The 21,170-nt window shown below is 34.7% G+C and overlaps 1 protein-coding gene across 1 annotated transcript; it reads right to left on the reverse strand.

The window, feature by feature from the left end:
- Nucleotides 1-307: 307 nt before the first annotated feature.
- LOC113074571 (pro-neuregulin-3, membrane-bound isoform-like) lies at nt 308-19,883 on the reverse strand. Its single transcript, XM_026247429.1, has 5 exons — nt 19,786-19,883; nt 17,384-17,510; nt 9,920-10,029; nt 7,532-7,711; nt 308-3,363 (listed from the first exon to the last, which is right to left on the reverse strand). The coding sequence occupies exons 1-5, from the start codon at nt 19,857-19,859 to the stop codon at nt 2,796-2,798; spliced, it is 1,059 nt and encodes a 352-aa protein (XP_026103214.1). The 5' UTR covers nt 19,860-19,883; the 3' UTR covers nt 308-2,795.
- Nucleotides 19,884-21,170: the final 1,287 nt, after the last annotated feature.

The following is a 21,170-nucleotide window of genomic DNA, read 5'->3' on the forward strand; positions in this document are numbered from 1 at the left end:
CAAAACAATGAGAAATTGCTTTTATGATGTGTACAGGTGACTAGATGACGTGGAGGTTGAACAAGTATTTTTGAGAATTTTAGTAAATTTAGCGCCTAAGAAAAACTGAAAAAAATATTAGTATGTAAATAATGCTAGAATAACACTATTTTAATCTTATGATTTCTATTTAACAATAGTTTATTATTTTGTTAAAAAAACACCAATTCTAACATCATTCAACACCGAAGATTCATCTTTATTGAAAAAAATAAAATTAAATTAAAAAAATAACTAAATGAAAAGAAAAACTATTTCAATTGGGAAGGGCAATTATGCAGTTTCTCACATACAAGAATGAACAGAAATGTAATTTCTCGATTTTGAAATTGCACATTAAAGTACATCAAGGGGCTGTTATACAGAACCATGAAGTTTAGGTTGTGCTCGTGTTACATCTTGCACAGTTGCAGCTTGCACACTCTGTCTTGCAATATACTGTCTTCTGTGATGAATTCATCAAATCATGTACCTTAGATTCTAGAATCATCACAGCATAAATTACCATACATTGTAATAACTGTGCAAAAACACTTTAGGACTAGTGTACAAAAATATGGTCCAACTTAAATTAAACTTTCTCACATCATTTCAACTGAAAAGGAACATTTATAGAAGTAACAGATGGACATATATCTGCTGCTATGACCTGCATATGAATTAGTCTGCCGTTTTATAGATCACTTAGCAATGTGGTTTAATCTTTGTTGCATGTGTGGCATTTCTGGATATCTACTCTATGCCAATAAAATTCAAATTCACAAAATGATCATATACAGAATTTGAAAACAGAAAAAAATTCATGAATGCTCATACTAACAAACATACCATTTGAATTTGTTTTAAAAATATGTTAAAGACAGTCTACCAACAGCTCATATCAAACTGATGCCTTTTAAATGAAATCCACCTGACAACTAATAGTTGCACTGTGATATTTTCTATTTTTAAGATTTAATTTGTTCGATAAAAGAACGGTAGAGCTTTAAGATCTAAATCTATCTTGTCTTTCCCTTACAGCAATAATTTCACATTATTCTTGATGATGCTTGATTATCTTGATAGACATGCCGCTCCACTGCAATTCATTGATGAGGTCAGTGCTTTTGCCCAGGGAAGATTTTATGAGATTATTGAGAGTCTTATCTGTCTGCCCTTACTGCTCCTCTCTGCCACAGGCTAACCTTTACATTGCTTTCTTTTACCTGAAGATGTGTCATTTCACCTTTGGCTTGAGTTATGGCTGGCATGATAGACACAACCTCTGATGGAGGACAAATGCAGCATGTTTTAAAGAAGGTCTTAAAATCAAACTACAGGTAGCAGTCTTAAAAAAATGCTGGAGGAAAACAACTGCATGTAAAAAAAAAGTAAATACAATATAATGCAGCCATTGACCATTTCTCAGAAATGGGTCTATTAGGACTGATCTATAAAACTCAGCAGACCACTCTTGTTTTTTGACAGGATTTGGATTAAAATCAGCAGAAGCAGGTCAATTATAATGCAGTTTCTTCTTTGTGGTGTTTTTCTATAAATCATTTAAACTATCATGGGTTGGTTCTGCAAAACAATACCATCAACATGCACAATTGTGTGAACTGGGGGTCAGAAAAAATCTAAATTAAAAAACAAACAAACAAACCAAAAACAATATTGGAAACAAAGAAACAGCTTCACCAAAGATTCATTGTTAATTTTTCTTTTCTTACCACATTTGGTTGTTAATTCACAGAAGTATTATGTCCCAATTCAAAGTAGCATACAGACTCATAGTGACTGCTGCTCCCACCCACCTTCCCAGAAAGCAGCAGATAATTTCATAAGAATGAAAAGAAAACAACACAAAAGCTGGCCAAGCCAGCGGTCTGTTATCCCGTGCAGGAATCTCCTCTGTCCATCCAGAGAGGTGCCAACGGTCTGTTTGTTCATGTTGGGTGGTGTGTAGTATGATGTGCTCTGTTCCATTAGCTTATCTTTACTCTTATCCAAACCCAAATGAAGGAGTGAATGCACCGAGGCACAGAAAACAAAATGCAGATTGCGCCACAATTGGACAGACACATCAAATTCTTCCAATCGATGTCTTGGAGGCAGTGCTTAACTATCAGTTACCTCATGCCTGGATACGATTAGTGTTTAGAAGTTAAGTCCAATTGTAATCCACGTTCCACTGTTTTCAAAGGCAGATGGAGCCATATTCCTTGGCAGGGTAGAGGACAGTGACTGGGATGGTGATAGTAAACACAGCTGCTGCAGTGGCAGGTGCAAAACACAAGATTGTGTGTCGGACAAGCTTAACTTGACTGGAAATGAGTGAAACAAGTTGAAAAACTTTTTTTTTTTTTTTTTTTTTTTTTTTACACCAAGCATAGAGTCTTTAAGGATGTGGAGCTGATATGTTTCAAAAAAAGTCTCACTCTCATTCCCATATTCCTTTTTTTGTACTTGGTCACCAGTCTGAATTCATATATTTATATCCATTTATATATATTTATGTATATTTTTTTTTTTACAGTTAAAAACACCATGGAGATGACTGACTATTTGGTTTCTTTTTCTAAGTTTCTCCTTAAATAAATGCATATAAATAAATTATCTTTTCACATGTTTGAGACTGTCACTCTCCCAAGCTACCGCACACACCACGTCCTCAGAAGTTCAATCGTAGCTTTTAGTGGTATCCCAATTTTGGCGGAGTATTCTGAAGCCCCAAAACACATGGGACATTTGTGGTTTGTCCTGTCAAATCCTTTTCATTGGCCAGGCTTTGTGGCATCTTTGTGCATGTCTCTGGGGCTCACTAACTGAGTCTCAGTGGGCCCAAAAGAGGCCGCTCCCCCTTGTCCAGCCGCATTTGCTAAAAGGATGCACACAGTCTCTTTGGCCCCCTGAGGTACGGAGCTACTGATGTCCTCCTGTTTCCTCTGGGCATGTGCTAGTACTCTAAGCTGTTCCTGAGCCTCGTCCAGTAGTGAGGCCACTTTCTCCTGTCTACCAGCCATTCGGTTGGAGACCGTTATGTTGGACTGTTGATCAACGGCCGAAGCTTCCGCTGTGCTTTCCAGAGGACTAGAACGGCTGCTTCCAGCAGTAGGGGCAGTTTGCATACACAAGACCTCATCCTGGTAGGAGTGGACAGAGGGGATGATTGGGATAGAGCAGGGACGGTAGGGAGCAGGAGGACTTTGGCTAGAGCCGCTCGACCTGAGGCTCCTAGCACACCTGTGGTCTAAATGGCTGCTCCAAGATTTTGAGGATTGTGAGGCTTGCATATTGTAAAAGGAATCCTGTTGTAGGTCGTTACCTGGCCCAGAGAGGTTCCTGTAAAGAAAGAGGAAAAGATGACAGACTGTAATATAGGGGGATTAAAGAATACACAGGGATATATTGAAAATGATTAGAGTGCCAAGAAAGAGGTTTGTCGAATCTCAAATATGACTGACACATATTCTGAAAGCAGAATAAATCTAAAATTTGTAATTTCACCAAACAGATTTGTGAAAATAATGACTGGTTCAAACAGGTTTCCAAATACTCTGTTGCTCCTGTTGATAGCAAAGTCCTTTTTTCTAGATAGAATGATAGAATGCATTTTAATATATAAAAACATGATTTTGACCATGTCAGCACAGCAGACACTGTCTTATAATATCTTACATAATAGATTATAACATTATATTGCATTCTTAAAGATGTGTATGAAAACAAAGCAAGGAGTTTGGTACATGTTGAGGCTATTAAATGTTGAGGAAATAAAACAATTACTACATACTCAGGTATCTCATGTTATTATCTATTCAATGTTTATTTAACCTGGATTGTAGCCCAGTGTCTTCTCAGGGTCATAATCAATTAGTTCAGCTGGGCATTAGCTGGCTTCCAGATTCAGAATTTGGAGTTCCCATGGCAGTCATTGTTAAGTTAATCTTCTGACGATTTGCATGCAGAATTCTTTTAAAATGGATGAAAGTAGTTCCATCCAGCCAGACCTTTGGTAAACTAATCTCTCAATTTAGCAGCAATCGTTATTGTTCCCCTGTTTCATTATCTTTGTGTAATAATTCATAATCCCTGACAAAGAATAGCTTTTCTCATAGCATCAATATTTAACCACACACTGCTTTTTTTCTGATAATGACCGAGTCACAGTTAAGCCTCAATCAAGGGGAGGCAAATTGTCTGATTCTATTTTCTATAAAACAGATGATATGACAGCAATGTCAAGTATTTCAGCAGGCCATGGATCATCATTCCTTTAATATCAAGACTTGGAAACAGTTAAGGATGCATGGATTTTGCCTAAATTTGCATGATTTTGCTTAAGATTGGAGATCATGATTCAATATAATGTAATCCTCAATGTCAACATAAAAAATAGATTTTTTTTGAAGGCGGCTAGAAAGTCTTGTGATTTTAATGAAACTCTTGCTGAGCACATTCCTCCAATGACCCTCTCTCTACCTCTCCTCCAGCTGCACAAATCTAGACCTTTGACTATATGATGAAAAGTCTGGTCTGCAGCTTATTCTTCTACAAAGAGAGGAAGAGACTGTCATTTAGGGGTGGGTTCCTGTCAAAAAACAACAAGCCATACTGAAAAGTGGGCATGAGGGTGGAATAATTAATGACAGGATTTTCATTTTTGGATTAACTATCCCTTTAACAACAGTCACCCAATCAGAACAAAGGCTAGTCGGATTGAAAGAGACACTGTGGTCTTATATAAATGTGTTGCTCCCTATATCTCAAAAAGATTGAGATAATATCCTTCTATTTTAATTGTTACAGTGTAAACAAGCAGGAAACATAACTTTTGGAGGCTATACATCCGATGGAAATTATTCTGCTGTGCCACTGTCTGCAAATTATGATTTATAACCTTATTTCCTGCAATGCTGTTAGTCCTCATCATATCATGTAACAATTTCAGATAACTGAATGAAATGCATTAGGTTTAAAGGAAAAAAGCTTGAAGGGTGTCATTGTAGTGGAATATATTCGGGGCATATTTTTAAGTCCTGTATAATGAGGAGCCTGCACCTTTAAAAGCCTCATACTGAAAACACTTTAATGAGCAAATACTGCTGTAAGAGAGAAATTCAGCTGATGAGGTCAGGCTTTAGAAACTGCCTTTGACCAAAGAAAATTGGCTACTGGGAAAATAGCCTTGTTTCAATGATCAGATAGGAGGTACGCCAGAAACTGGGAATTTACTGTAAGTCCTCTGGAGAGTTTTATACATTACAGCAGGACTTAATACGAGTAAGCAATTATAGATGTTGTCTATATACTTACTCAAGCACTCAGATGACCCAGAGGGGGTTGACAGGTACCTTTCTACCTAAAAATACCTGGAACAATAACACTGTGCAAAATCTGTTCCCTGCTTAAGCCATTTTAGTGAGTTAACAGCATGCTTTCTGGGACGGAAGGAATGAGACGGCCAAGATTTTTTTTTTTCTGCTGTCATATGCAAAACAGTTCTATCTCTGTCTCTCCCTCCCTCTTTTTTCTGTCACTCCTCTCCTGTCTCGCTCCCACTCTCTACTTCTCTTTCCTGTCCCGTTTCCCAGCCTGTCTCTATGGAAACAGAGCTGTCTTGCAGAGGAATATTCTTATGCAGGCTGGGAGGCTGGAAATAGGTCAGTGCTGAGACCCTGTTGGAGATTTTAAGGCGAGGTGGAGTCTTCCACTCTACAAAGCCATCCTGTAGAGCAAATGAGGACTAACTGGGCCAGGATAGCCTATAGTGTGTGAGAGTTGATTGCTGGCCCATCCTAGCAAACTCATCCAGGACTGCCCATTCTATTGATATATCACTGGCTGTTTAATTGGTTATGACAGTGTGGTTTTTATTAGCTGTGCTGCTCCTGGAAAAGGCAGCACTCCCCAGTGCCCTCCTGTCTCAGTGAGTCATGCCTGCATACAGAACTTCAATAATACAGTTCAGAAAAGCTTGCTTGTTGCTCTTGCAGCCAGCATAGAAACAAAGGCATATGCTCGCCACTAAAAACTTGGGAGCAATTATAAAACAAACTTTATGGCAAAACTTGGGAGCAATTATAAAACTAGCTTTATGGCACATACACAAAACTATTAAATATATACTCCTGGTAAATGTATTTTATCACGCATTAAAAAGCCAGCCTTGCCAGTGACATACTACCAATCCTGGAACCTCTCTTGGAACCATGAGACGGGGCCCTGTCCACAAGTGGTGACATCATGCAGTAAAGTTTGCACTGGATGTTGAATTATAAATAATAATAATAATAATAATAATAATAATCAGCCTATTAAAATCAATCATTTCTAAATTATACCCTTCCCCCCAAACAAATAAATTAATGAATAAATAAAAAATATATATCTTTAAGAATTAGTTGTTTATGAATCAGTCTATTCACTACAAAGAACCAGCTCATGTAAGTCATTTGTTTAGAATTTTGACTAAAACCTATTGACTTAAAAAAACTAACAGTTCATAAGAATCAATAGTTTATGTATTAGAATAAAAAACTATTAATTAAAAAGAACCTGACTAATAGAATCAATTGTTTCTAAAAAAAAAAAAAAAAAAAAAAAACACTTAAATCAATCATTATTTATATTTACTCACATGTCAATCAAATCAGCTCAAATTAATCAGTTGTTTAAGAATCAGTCTAAAAACTATTCACTACAAAGAACCAGCTCAACAGTAAATTTTTTATCAATTAGTCTAACAAACGATTCTCTAAAAACTTAAACTTAAAAACGTACACTTAATTAGCCATTTGTTTGTACATTTGTATACACTGGTTGAACTGCATGTTTATTTTTCCAGCTCAATAGAAAATAGATTTCATGTCATTATATTTGTGATACATTATATCTAAATTGATCACACTGAACACAGACTGCATTCAAATTTCAGATTTGAAATATCAATATTCTTTTACTGTGCCACTGAAGATTTGGCGGTGGTGGTATAGATTTAGCAGCGGGGGAGCACTGCTTCTGAAAAGTGGTGCATTAAAACACTAATACACAGAAAACAAGCAAACAATTAAATAAATCTTTTTATATTGAACCTGGAGAAAACTTGTCTCAAATTCAGATCTAAGAAGCATTAGCAGAAACAGAAAAAAATGACAAAGAGTAAGTGCAAGACCAGCCTCTGCCTTTGGGGTTGTGTGGCAGAAGTGGTTGTTTAAAACTGAAGATTGGCTCATAAATCAGAAGACAGAGAGAGCAGACAGAGGGGTCCTGATAGAGTCAGACCGTGTCACCGACCAGAACTGACTCACATGGACACCACCCTAAAACAACAACAACAACAAAACTCTTTGCATGCAATTTTCATTGCATTAATGAATCCCATCCCTCAGACAATCGCAGACTAGAGTTTAATCCATGGGTTTAATCCATTGGGTAGGACTATACGCAAGCATAAAAATAATTAGCTTCAAGATCATTGACCTGTAGCAAATGAATGTTGCTAACAAACCTTCTTACTGACTCCCTCTCTGAGCTGTCTACTTCCTGGAGATGTTGGTAGGCAGGACCAGAATCTCTCGTTCCACCAATGGCATTGAGACATCCTCTGTTTATGGGTGGTGTTCTGTGAGATGCAGGCCGAAAAGCAGAACGACTCCTCTGATCTGGACTATGAGAGAGGGAACCACTCCTGTAAAATAAAATACACAACATACCATTGATTTGTGTTTCTGTGTTATTGCTAGGGTCATTTTGATCCAAGGAGAAATGGTACAAATTTGACCAGTGCATGTTTACTGAGGGATGAATAAAAATAAACTGCGGGGATTTGATTCTGACAGAATCGGAAGCATCAGAATACAAATGAACAACAACAACAACAATAATAATAATAATAATAATAATAATAATTATAATACTATTATTGTTTTTGTACAATACCGGGGACTAAAAAAAAAAAACCGCCAAATCAAAAAGAAAGTTTTATGTATGAAAGTAAATAATATTGAATACAGATATGGTCTGTTGGTGTTTTATTTTATTTTATTTCTTTTATAAAGAAATCATAAAATAGCACACAAGACTCCGAGCAAAGCAAAGCTGTTAATACTCTGATTTCTGTCCCAGTCCATGGCATTCTTATGTTAAAAATGCTTTACATTTTACAAGTTTACACTCTCGCTTTCTCTCTGTCTCCATCTGGTGTGCTGAATGTTTTACAAATCAGAACATGTTTTCATAAAGATCACTGAGAAAGACACTGGGAATAAACAACACTCTGGAATATAGGCTTTAGTCTACACACCTGTAGACTTCATTAAAACAACAACAGCAGCAAAAATGATTTACTAGATACGTTTGTTTCATCATTAAAATAGGGAGCACACATTTGACTATTTGGTAAAAATACCCCGAAGAAGAATTCATGCTCGTTTTTAGATGAGACTCCAGCAGTGCGATAATTCACTGCATATTTAAATCCTTCCTTACCCTGAGTCAAGAGCAATCAGTTAGATTGTGATGAGCATTTGAAGACATGAGCATTTGGGAAGGGGTGGGACAGGGGGCAAAAGGCTGTTTGCCAACAAATTACATGTCATCAGAAAAAAAAAAAACATATATATGATTTCAAGAGTGCACTGAGCCACAAACAGAGAGCGAGAGGAAACAGGGCTTAACATTAGGAAAGTATGAGGATTAAACAAGGCTGAAAGGATTTGTGTCTTTGCTATCACATACCATCCCCAGCCCTCCATAACCCACCCCCCCAAACCACAACTCTTATCCCCACATGGACAAGCCATCATTTAATACAACAGATCATTCATATCAGAAAACGATCAAATATCTCAATTTCAATGAACCCTTCTTTGCCTAAAATACATTTTTGACCAATCCTACTTTAGGTTGCCATTCAATATTTCAGACATGCCTTTTTGGTTTTAGATGACAAAATACGTTAAAAATTATGTGGATTACAATATGTTTTGTCGCCCATTCCCATCAGAGCACTTTCTTTGCTTCAAGGTAAATTAACATCTTTTCTTTCATGTATTGATTCATGTTATTGTAGTTTCAATAGTAACTGAAGAGTTTGTGAATGTGTTTTGTTAATGTTATCAGTTATAAATGCATTGAATGCAAGAAACATTGTTGTCTCTAGTTTATAAGCGTGTTATTGCGCAATAGTTTCTTTAATAATAATAATAATAAAATAATAATAATAATAATAATAAGCATATAATATAAATCACCTTGCAACGTTACATTTCAGTCCAGCCATTGTAACAATAATATCCAATTAACCATTAAACAAGTGTTTGCATAAATCTTTAGTAAAGGTTTTTGGGGCTTGGCAAGTCAGTGCAGTGTAGTTCTTTTTTTAATTTAATTTTTTTTTTTACTTTAATTCAGCAAAGACACATTAAATTGATCTGACTATTTTCAACATTGATAAAAAAAAAAAAAAAGATTTCTGAAGGATCATGTGGCACTGAAGACTGGAGTAATAGCTGCTGAAAATTCTTTCTAAACTGTAACAATTTTCACAATATTACTGTTTTTGCTGTATCTTTGGTCAAATATATGCAGCCTTAGTAAGCGAAAATAAAACATGAAGCTGCCATAATTTATTGCACAAGATAAATGATTAAATACACTCTACCAATCATGTTGTTGCTATTACAGAAGTGCATATTAATATATTGCCAGTTAGAATTATTATAATTTTCTTACTATTCAGTAATTGTATCATGGTCACTGGGTGCACTGTAATGGATGGAAATGTATTTTTTTCTTCAATGTGGATTTCATACTGTATAATCACAATAATCATTGTCAACAATTCTTTGAATGCCATTAAATTAGCATGAAAAAATAGTTACGAGATAATTCATACCTAGGGTGCTTCCCTGTCAGTGTGCCTTGTGGACTGGTAGATGCAGCAGTGCTTTGAACAAAACCAGACTCTCGAACATGCGGTGGCGAGGAACATGTGGGTTTATAATACTGCAAAAGACACAACAAAGACAAATGTTAAACATTCCACATGTTCATCAATGGGCAATGCACTGTCCTCTAAAATCTTTATTAATACATCTTCAGTCCCAGTTGGATAATGTATCAAGCATGCAAGAAAAGCTTAGGCTTCTGCTTGACTCTTCGCCTTGATTCAGAGGCAGTGGTCAGTGTTCCAATGATGTTCAGATAATCCAACAGACCTGTATAAAACCTGCAGACAAATCCAATTTAAATTTCACACATTCAAAGACTTCCTCTTTTTTTTTTTTGCTTCAGGCAAAATGCACACAATGGTCTAAATGTCAGAGAGATACTTAATCTCCTCCACTATCCCACCTTCACTCCACAGTGTCGAGTGGAAGAGAATAGAGAGAGGGAATATACAGGAGGAGAACTGATGGCTGATGGGGGATCAGAGAAGGGCACAAGAGTCACTCTAATTGGATAATATAGCACTTTCAGGACTATGTAAATCCAAGCAATGTCCCAGTAGCTTCCTCTAATGGAACTCGTGTGGGAACAATATGTGCAGTGCAGAAGAGAACATACTGTTTTTTTCCCTTTTACTTTGCTCATTTACATTTTGCAGATTGTTTTTTTTTTCTTTTTCAAAGCAACTTACATTGCATTCAAAGTATACATTTCAACAGTGTGTGGATTCTTTAGGAATGCCATGACTTTTGCATTGCAAACTTTACTGTGACTACTTAAAAACATGCAGTGTATGTGCATAATTTAGTAACTCATTATGTTCTGTTCTGCAAATTATAGCTGGGAGCATTTTTAAAGTATGATTTGAATGCATCATGTAACATCCCAGCCTACAGGAATTTATTCATTTGTGATATAACAGCAGCTTGGAGGAAACCTCTTGTGTCTGTGAAATATTGACACTGCCTTGACAAAGAAATGACATTTCCAGTAAGCTTGACTTTTTTCAAACCTGGGCTAAAGTAAGATGACAATATGTGAAACGTAACCCACGTGCAACACCGTGGGCAATTTTAAAATGTTTTATCTAATGTATTAAAAATTCAAGTGAGTCATGTTTAAAATCACTTACATAAACCTTAATCTCTTTTTTTTTTTTTTTTTTTTTTACTCAAAACCAAAACTTGGTTCATGATACTTTAGGCTTTTATATATGGATTTGACATATATAGGATTTTACCAGCTATGCTGTTATGTTTTGCTTGATTCAAAATATGAATTGCATAGATGAATGTTTTAGCAACTTGTAATGACAGTAAATGTGCTACTGAAAATATCAGGTAAGTTAGAAGGAGATATATGATTTATACAGAAGAAGAGAAGGAGCAAGAGAAAGAGTAGCATTAAAACTTCACTTCCCAAAAAACCCTAGTGACTTTTGTTGTCTGAGCAATGAAGGCCGTAACACTTAATGTCCACTAGAGGGGGCGACAAGATTTCTGTTTACAATAGTTAAATTGACAAATATATACATTAATTTCATGTGTACTGCCATGAATATGCCATATCTGTGTACAAGAATAAACTTCACAGCTGAACAACTACTTAAAACTTCCCAATCTGGCTTTTTCAACCTACCTCCAAATTTATTTTAAGATATAGTTTATTCACACTGGTTTATGCATTTAATGTTTGTCCATCTGGAACTTTTATTTTTCATGAGCTGTATATTTTAAGATGTACTAGGTGTTGATAAAATCACATGCAAAGAATGTAAAGAGCTTTGACATTGACATTCAAAAATTCGTTATTGAATTCTAAATAGGAAATGAAATGATCAAAACCTACGCGGACCAGACAGGCTTTGGTTCTACTAGCGATTTGATTGGAGACCAAGAGCCAATCACAATTGACCTTTAATTTTCCGATTGGTTGATTCTGTGGCACACTTGTAACGCTGTTGTAAGTTGAGTGAGCGTTTGTCAAGAGTTGAGTGCGCACAGAATTAAGAGGTTGAGAGAGAGAGAGGGGGACGTGACAGGAGCACAGAGAATAAGTTTGTGAGACAGCATCTGAGTAAACTGTGTGAAAGGATTTGTTACTGCACGTTAATATGGATAATAGCAAACAAACAAATACATTTATTGAGCACGGAATCGTTTTTTCTTTGCTCAAGCAAATTTTTTTTTTTTTTTGCGATTGTTAATTTCTGTTAAAAATATAATGTAATATGCTTGCAAAATATAGTTCTCTGTGCTCAAAACTTACAATTACTGGCTCAGGATTGTGGCACAAAAATAACACCATACGAGAGGAAGTATGGTTAAGACATTCTGACAAATAACAGCTATATCTGAATTCAGAGTGAAAATAAAGGCCAAATAATAAAAAGCTATGTTTTCTAAAATGGTAATTTTATATTTTCTAGTACATGGTGTGCAGTATGAATTTAACACTTTGTTTTTACTCAAACCCAAACATATTCTTCCATTAGTATGATGGCTATATTGCTTCACAAAAGCAAAGCTATGACTCAGAGCACTACAAAAGTCTTGAAAATCATTTCCCGCAACAGGTTTGAAAAAGCTGTCTGATTGATTCAAAGATAGAAATGGTAATTTCTGAATTTAAGGTCAACTCTTCATCACATAGGTAACTAGTATAAGAAAAGCTTGAAGCCTATCATTACTGAAGCAGTCAATTTTTTTCCCTTAGAGATGCACTTTGACCACAGTCAAAAGAACCTGTTCAGGCAATCAAAAATGACTTCATTGGAAATCTTTTGAAAGCACGTCTTTCTGATCTTTGAAGATGCATTTTCTTTCTTTTTCTAAGCATAGCCAACTACATTTCCAGAAAATACTTTTAAGTAAACAGGCTTGAATAGACTTCTTAGCTGTTAATCTGGCAAATTCAGCCAAAACATACTAATGTTTAGAGAAATAAAATACTACAAATTTTATATATGTTCCAAATTCCCATTTTTAAAACCTGAGTAAGACTAATGTGCAGGTAACAAGCAGGTTCTATTGTTTTATGAAACACGTAATACACAAATAAAAGTGCTCACAATCTTGGACTGTATAAGCAGCAAACTGCTTAGAATTTTTGGAAAAGAAGGTTATCAAACTGATATAGAAATTTTGTCAATGCATCTGAGAAGGAATATGCAGTGGGCAGAACATTTGATGTTTACTCATCCCAAAAGGTAATGAGCATATTGGAGAAAAAGAGCTGAAAATTGAGACTTACATATATTTATATATAAAAAGTAATCTACAAAAGATTATTTCAAAATAGCACTGCAGAGACCACCTCAAACATCACAATGGTACATACAAAAGTGTGACTTTATTATACAGCTAACAGGGGCAAATATATGGGATGAATGGTCAATAATGAGCTGTTACCACCACATGTCTGTGTACGAAGGCTTTTGATGGACCTGCTTTGAACAGAGATAAATAAGGCTTAAAAAATGCTGGTTAGGAGGGGATTTTAGTGTAATGTATTTTTTTATTTAACCATATTGACATGTAAGACCACCACCTACTGTAGCTTGTCTGTGTGTGATCTGCATGATCTGTCCAAAGGTACTTTAGATGGTAATTGTTTTAAATGTCATTCAAGTTAAGAGTTTCTGCGGTAAATGTGTAATAAGCTTTGAATTGTTCTTCTTGCTCAGCCTCATTTCAGCTGCAAGTCAACAAATATTTCACACCTATAATAATCAAAATCTTTGTGGTATGCAGGGGCAAAGCAAACAACAAAAATTTACCTGGAACAGAATCCTAAAATAAAATTCTAGACAAGACAAGATGTGTGTTACCTGTGTATTAACAAATGTTTCTTTATATGCCCATGGGCTGAACTTTCAGCAAATTATGCACTAGAAAGAGTAATAAGCTTATGATATTATATATATATATATATATATATATATATATATATATATATATATATATATATATATATATATATATATATATATATATATACATACATATATTATATACACACACATATATATATATATATATATATAGAGAGAGAGAGAGAGAGAGAGAGAGAGAGAGAGAGAGAGAGAGAGAGAGAGAGAGAGAGAGAGAGAGAGAGAGAGAGGTTAGGACTGAATTTGAGATGGATTGGAAATCTACTGAGCGTCAGAGATATTACTTAACAGAGGTATCTCTATGGAAAACTCACTTCATCTATATAAGGGTTAGTTCACCAAAAAATTAAAATTAGCCCATAAATGACTCACCCTCATGTCATCTTAGGTGTATATGACTTTCTTCTTTAAGACGAATCCAGTCAGAGTTATATAAAAAATATACTTTGATCTTTCAAAGCTATTTAATGACACTTAATGGCATTTAATGACAGTCCAAAAGAAGTTAAATAAAAAGTGCCCATCCTTAATAAAAAGTGTCTCACATGGCTCCGGGGGGTAAACAAAGGCCTCCTGTAACAAATTGATGTGTTTTTGTAAGAAAAAATGCGCTGCTCAGATGTGATGAACGCAGAAGCGCAGGATAGAGATCAAAACAAAACATCAGTCACTAATTAGAGGTATAAAACAAGCCTCTTGCTTCTGTTAACAAACATTGGGTTTCACAAGACTCATCGGCACATGTTTACCCCCCCCAAAATTTTTATGGATGGGGCTTTTTATTTAACTTCTTTTGGACTGATGGACGCCTTGGGGGCGAGTAATTGATAGGCTAATTTTCATTTTCGGGTGAACTAACCCTTTAATTCAATGTAGTTCTTATGATTACTGAAAGAAAAAGCTGTTGTCATGGAAAAAAGAACTAATATCATGTGTCAAAAGTTGGTCTTTCCTTGTCACTGGACTAGTTTTGATTGCTTTGGCTGGCATTTGCGTGTCTTCTGACAGTGGGCAATCACTGTAGAGATTAAACATCTCACTGGGTTTGAGTGACATTTAAATTACCACTGTGTTTGCAATGCAAATAGCCTGTATCGGCTTATCTGTGATGGATCTGCAAGTTGGAGTGATTGAGAAAGTGATGAATATTAACCAGATCCCCAACGGGATGCAAGGAAGGTAACACACTCTCAAGAGCACTGGACTAGCACGCAGTTTCTGAGCTGGAAAGACAGAGGATGATGCAGTAATCACAAACCCTCAATGATGGACTAGTGTGACTACCATTATTAGTGTGTCTGTCCTCAGAGACTTGCACACCCTGAATGGCTGTGACAGAGCCTCATTACAATGAGCTGAACGATGTAAAGCTGTTCTTGCTTCTAATTGCTGGTGAGGAAAAAAACAGGAAATGTGATGTGATCTGTCTCAGAATCCCTTTTAACGTGAATTTTCAGTGATCACATCATGATCAGATAGCATTTTTCTACATTTATGAATCCATGAGTTTTGTTGCTTGTAGTCCAGTGGCTGTCTACGTTTTTGACAATATTCAAATTCTCATAATCGAAGGGCGTCACATCTAAGCTGATATGTCCCTTAAAATAAATCTATAAAATATAAAATAAAAATGAAACTGAAAAAAAAAAAATGTCTGTTTAATTTTGTACATCACATTTTCATTATTTGTATTTTCTTTCAGCATTTTTATTTGTGATCTTATTAATATAACTAAAATAACTAAATCAATAAATTAAATTAAAAACTAAATTTTTTTTTGGAGCCATCTGTATGCTAGCAAGAATTTTAAATAAATAGATAAATTCATAAAGTCTCTCTTTTTGTGAAAGTGGAACAAAAATACTTATGACATCATACAACCCACATTTATGGTTTATCAAATTTTGTTCTGAATGTGAATGTTCTTCACACTTATAGTGCCTACCAATAGAATATAGCAAATCATGGCTTAGAGTTTAATGAATAATTTGGTCTGGCCACTGAATCAATATAATATAATATAATATAATATAATATAATATAATATAATATAATATAATATAATATAATATATGTAGAATGTTACTTATACTTATGAACTTATAATTAAATTAGTTCTGTCAAACGATTAATTGAGTTTAATCAAATCCAAATTAAAGTTTTTGTTTACATAATATATGTTTGTGTACTGTGTATATTTATTATGTATTTAAACACACATACAGGAAATATTTCAAAAATATTTACATGTATTTACATGTATATATTCATATTCATATTATTTAAATTATAAATATATTTAAAATATAAACAACTTATTTTTCTTATACATGCATGTGTGTGTATTTATATATACAGACAGTAATAAATATACATAGCACACACGCATATATTATGTAAACAAAAATGTTAATTTCGATGAGATTAATCACAATTAATCGTTTGACAGCACTAAATTACATTTTCATAGCTTGACTAAGCTAGCCAACAGATTGGCTATCAATAAGCTAAGCTATCATGCTGAACTGTTTTCTCTTGCAAAACATAAGCTAACTAATAATAATAATAATAATAATAATAATAATAATAATAATAATAATAATAATAATAATGAATGAGTGTATAATTACATAAATATATAGTATAGGATATATGTAACCATAAAAAAAAAAAAAAAATAATAATAATAATAATAAATGGCCATAATAACAGTTAAGATGGTGCACATCATAAAGTGTTTTTTTATTATTTGTAATTAGGTTCTGAATAAATTATCTATTAAACTTTCTCTCAGGCAATGGAGTCTCTTTGGTCTTATTTGTTTGCCAATTGTTCATGACAAAAGCTGTAACAAAGAAATGTCTTTTGGGAATTTTCTTTAAAGGGTTAGTTCGCCCAAAAATAAAAAGTCTATGATTAATTACTCACCCTCATGTCGTTCCAAACCTGTAAGACCTTTGTTCATCTTCGGATATTTTTTATAAAATCTGACAGCTCTCTCACCTTTCATAGACAGTAATGCAACTGCAATGTTCCCAGGTCCAGAAATGTAGCAAGGACATTATGACTGTTTTACGAAGCTACGAGAATACTCATGGAGAAGGACTGTTGAATAAATGATCTTATTATTGTTTTCTTTGCACACAAAAAAGTATTATTGTAGCTCTGTAAAATCATGTTTGAACCATTGATGTTACATGGACTATTTTACAGATGTCCTTGCTACATTTCTGGACCTGGGACCATTTCAGTTGCATTGCTGTCTATGAAGGGTCAGATAGCTCTTAGACTTGAGTATCTTAATTTGTGTTCCGAAGATGAACGAAGGTATTACGGATCTGGAACCAACGACTTTATGTTTTAATAGGCAAAGAGTCATCACAGAAAATGTAATTTTCCAAAAAATAAACCAAAACAGAGCAGCGTAGCAAAATAAATATGCAATCCACTTCAAGAATATACTATGCGGATACAAAATATACATTAATGCGAGGAATAAAAGGGGCCAGAGGTGCTTACTTTCTGGAGCTGCAGGCCTTGCTGAGGCCTAAGGCTGGGTTTAGGGGGCAAGCTGAAAGAGTTGAGGTTGTAGTTTTTCAGGCTACGGCTCTCTTTCAAGTGCGCCTGGAGCTTTTCCCTCCTTCTCCTGTATGGGGCAGCATCATTAGTTAAGGATACAAAATACCATGGGCTAAACACACAAGCAGACAGACTCATTCACATGCAAACACCACCCATCATCTGTAAGAATATGTTCTGACAGTTAAGACAGCCCATAGTTATTTTCCTGGGAGATAAAATAATTACTGGTGCACTTAAATGTCACTACATCATTGTTTGATTTTTCTTCTGTCAGTTCACTCACTCATTGTATCATGTGTTATATTTAAATCGCTGGGCTGTTCCACACACACCCCTTTCTTGATTTAGGAGCTCTCACTTGCAGTCGGTTGCTCTTACTGATGATTATCTCAACTCATGGGTGAAATATGGACATACTGTCAGATCCATCACAATTTCAGGGTAATGTGACTATTATTACCCCTTTCCTACTCATGCCTACAAAATGCAACCTTTTAAAGCATTATAGACACTCTCCCCAGGCTATTACAAAGAAAGGATTTTTAATTATACTGCTTCCTAAGATAATGTACTTAAATTTGGCCAAATTATAAGGCAGCAACACATGCTTCCATTGCAGCAGTGGTTGTCCACAATAGTATCTGAAGGTCTCCTAGCCCTAGTTTTGTATTCTGTTTATAAAAGAAACTAATTATAATTAAAACTGAAATGATAAAACACGGTTTTCCAGAAATTTTAGAAGTTCTTCAGGGTTCCCAATCATTTCAAGCAATTTGTTTATATTTAAAGCTGCATTCTGCAAGTTTGTCTCTTTTTCGCCAAATCTCTGTTTGAAAACCTGTAATTGCAGTTACTTGCGGTTGTAAACCGGCATGGGTGAATCTAATGTTTTGAGGTTAATGTGTGGCTATCAGTCACTGCACTGGTGTGGATCCTGTACTTAGGTATCTAATGCACTTTGAGAATTCAAAATTAAGAGCCCCAACCCATGTTCTTAACTATGGAAACTTTAAATGGGACTCAACCCTCTTTTTATTTGAAAATACTGTCTCAGTCTAAATTACATTTGCACTGGTGTTTTAGGTAGCCAAACTAATAAGAATATAACAAATTAGATAATCTAATCTAATCTAATATAATATAATATAATATAATATAATATAATATAATATAATATAATATAATATAATATAATATAATATAATATAATATAATATAATATAATATAATATAATAATTGGAACACGCTGCAAAAACAGATTTGATGAAGGGATTAAGCCATATATTGTGCTTTCGGTTTTAATTTGTTTGACAGATACTGTACCAAAGCATAATGGCAAAAAAAAAAAAAAAAACATTTTCGCCTGGAATCTATCGTTTCGCATCGTCATGTGACCACAGTAATATCGAGTATTGCTATCGTGATATCACAATATTGATAATATCATTACATGCCTAGTGTTTTAGCATGTAGATATCAATATCTGTAAAGTCTAGTCTCCTATTGTCATGCCATTCAAATTTCATATTAAGAAATTATTTATCCCCAAAAACGTATTATTCTTCCTTCGAATTAGATCTCTTTAAAATAAAAGTCTTGTTTAATACCAGGTCTGTAATCAGATTTAAAACTGGAATGTAATTTAATTTACAGTCACGTGTTTCATAAACACATAATCCATTTTGGTTACGTGCTTGCTAAAATATTGATCAAATATTTTGGATAATTGTTTACCAAAAAAAGTTACACAACTAAAGCTAGTTACATTTTTTTTTTTTACCTGCTAAAATATTTTTCAGCAGTAAAATGACTAGAAATTACACTTCTAAAATTAGATGTCCTTTTCAAATGGGGACTGAAAAAATGTTTCTAAGTACACAAATGAAATTTAAGTATGATTAAAATAAGTAGGCAGTGTGTCAGCTCAATAGAACAAGTTATTGTGTCCTTTAACAAATGCATTTTTAAATACAATGAACAGTTCTGAGGAGCCTTAAAGGGGGAAAACAGTCTTGAGGCTGTAATGACTGTGAACAGATCTGTCTCCATTAAATAGTTGAAACGAGCCTGTAAAAGCTGAATAGTAAAAGCACCAGCAGCAGTGCATTCGATGCATGCCATGGGCCAAAAATGTTTTAATTCATTCCGGTTGGAAAGGTGGCCAGTATAGCTGTGGGTGCTTTTATGGGAAAGTAATTACGTCCACACCTCCAGTCATTATGTTTCTGGGTTTCCATAGCAGTCACTCTTTCCTCTAGCTTGTTATATTGTGCCTTTCTTTCGAATGATATGCTCTGGGGTACAGCTCAAGCTTTGATTAATTCTGAGGTCCACTTACTTGTTCCGACAGTAGAGAGCCATGCAGAGGGTGCCAAGAAAGCTGATCCCCATGGCAATACATGTGATAGACATCACATGTCTTTTGTACACCTCCTTGCTCTCTGTTGGGACGAAGCAAACAAGAAGGAGAAAAAAAATAAATGAGCAAAACTTTCACTGTAATACAAAAAATAAGTAGTATGCAGCACATATGAAGATGCATCTACATTGAAACAATAACATTGAGTGCAACACATCACTAAATATTTGTTGCTGTAATAGAGGTGGCCTGGAATAAGAGAATAAAACATGGCTGGTTTCACTAGCGGGAGCCTGATTTTCCAAAATGCTAGTTTGCAATGCGGCAAAACCCCCCTATGTAACTGTCAGGGAGTCGTGAAACTGAAGTGCTGAAAAGAGGCGAGTAATAGATGTTGTTATATATTTATTTATTTATTTTGTGGGGATGGATGGCACAGGACAAGTGTTCAAACCTAAATGGACACTATTAAGTGTGAAAAATAGCAGCTGTCATTTCTCATATGAAAGAGTAAATCACGCTTGTCTTCACAACTGTTAATAGGCAATCAATCAGATTATACTCAGACACAACACACTCTACAAGAGCTGCCACTAACTTCACACTGAATACACTGGAGTATAATGAATGTGTCAGCTACACGACTAGTAATAAAGCAATCTTGAGCTTTACAAGGGCAGGCTCAAAGCAGTTAACCTTTGCAGGTGAAATTAACATGGTAAAGTCATCATGGCTACCCAAAGTGATATCATACTCCCTTTAGTGCATTTCAGTAACCTCCCAAGGCAGTTATTTTATATGTTAAGTAATAGGCATACAAAAAATATACAGGTAAGTCAAGATTGTGTTTCAATAATGTTGTATTATTTTAAATCAGGAATAAAATCTGACAAAAAAGTGACATAAAAAATCAACCAATCAAAGCCAGAGTAAACTCGAACTATTATTACTATTATTATGCATTATTAAAACTATTACAGCATATAATTGCTATTATGTTTATTAAAGTTTTAGTGATTTTGTCATGTGATTTTTATTATTTTATTTATTATTTCACACTTTTTCAAATATACCAATCATACTGAGTTTACTCATTCATATTTCAATGGGTGGTCCTTCTCCTCCTCCTTATAGTGTTGCTGGTAATATAGAGAAAATAGATTATTCCAACAGTTCGGAGGTTCATATAAGTGCACTAACTTGCAGAAAAGATATTATAAATGAAAATGCAAAAACTTGTAAATCAAATCAAGCATTGCTCAGTTTTCATTATTTATATATTCATTCGTCATGCTTTATAAACTGACTTATTATTCCTATGCCATTATATGTCCATCACATAGTTAAAGTGAATGGAAACCCTG

Source organism: Carassius auratus, unplaced genomic scaffold, assembly GCF_003368295.1.
Source record: "Carassius auratus strain Wakin unplaced genomic scaffold, ASM336829v1 scaf_tig00015181, whole genome shotgun sequence".
Lineage (NCBI taxonomy): Eukaryota > Metazoa > Chordata > Actinopteri > Cypriniformes > Cyprinidae > Carassius > Carassius auratus.

Excerpts from the sequence above, each read along its gene's own strand:
- LOC113074571 (XM_026247429.1), bottom strand. The coding sequence starts at position 19,859 with ATGTCTATCACATGTATTGCCATGGGGATCAGCTTTCTTGGCACCCTC. Across the intron at positions 17,511-19,785 it reads GCTCTCTACTGTCGGAACAA|GAGAAGGAGGGAAAAGCTCC; the intron begins GTAAGTGGACCT and ends TGCCCCATACAG. Across the intron at positions 3,364-7,531 it reads GAGAGGGAGTCAGTAAGAAG|GAACCTCTCTGGGCCAGGTA; the intron begins GTTTGTTAGCAA and ends CTTTCTTTACAG.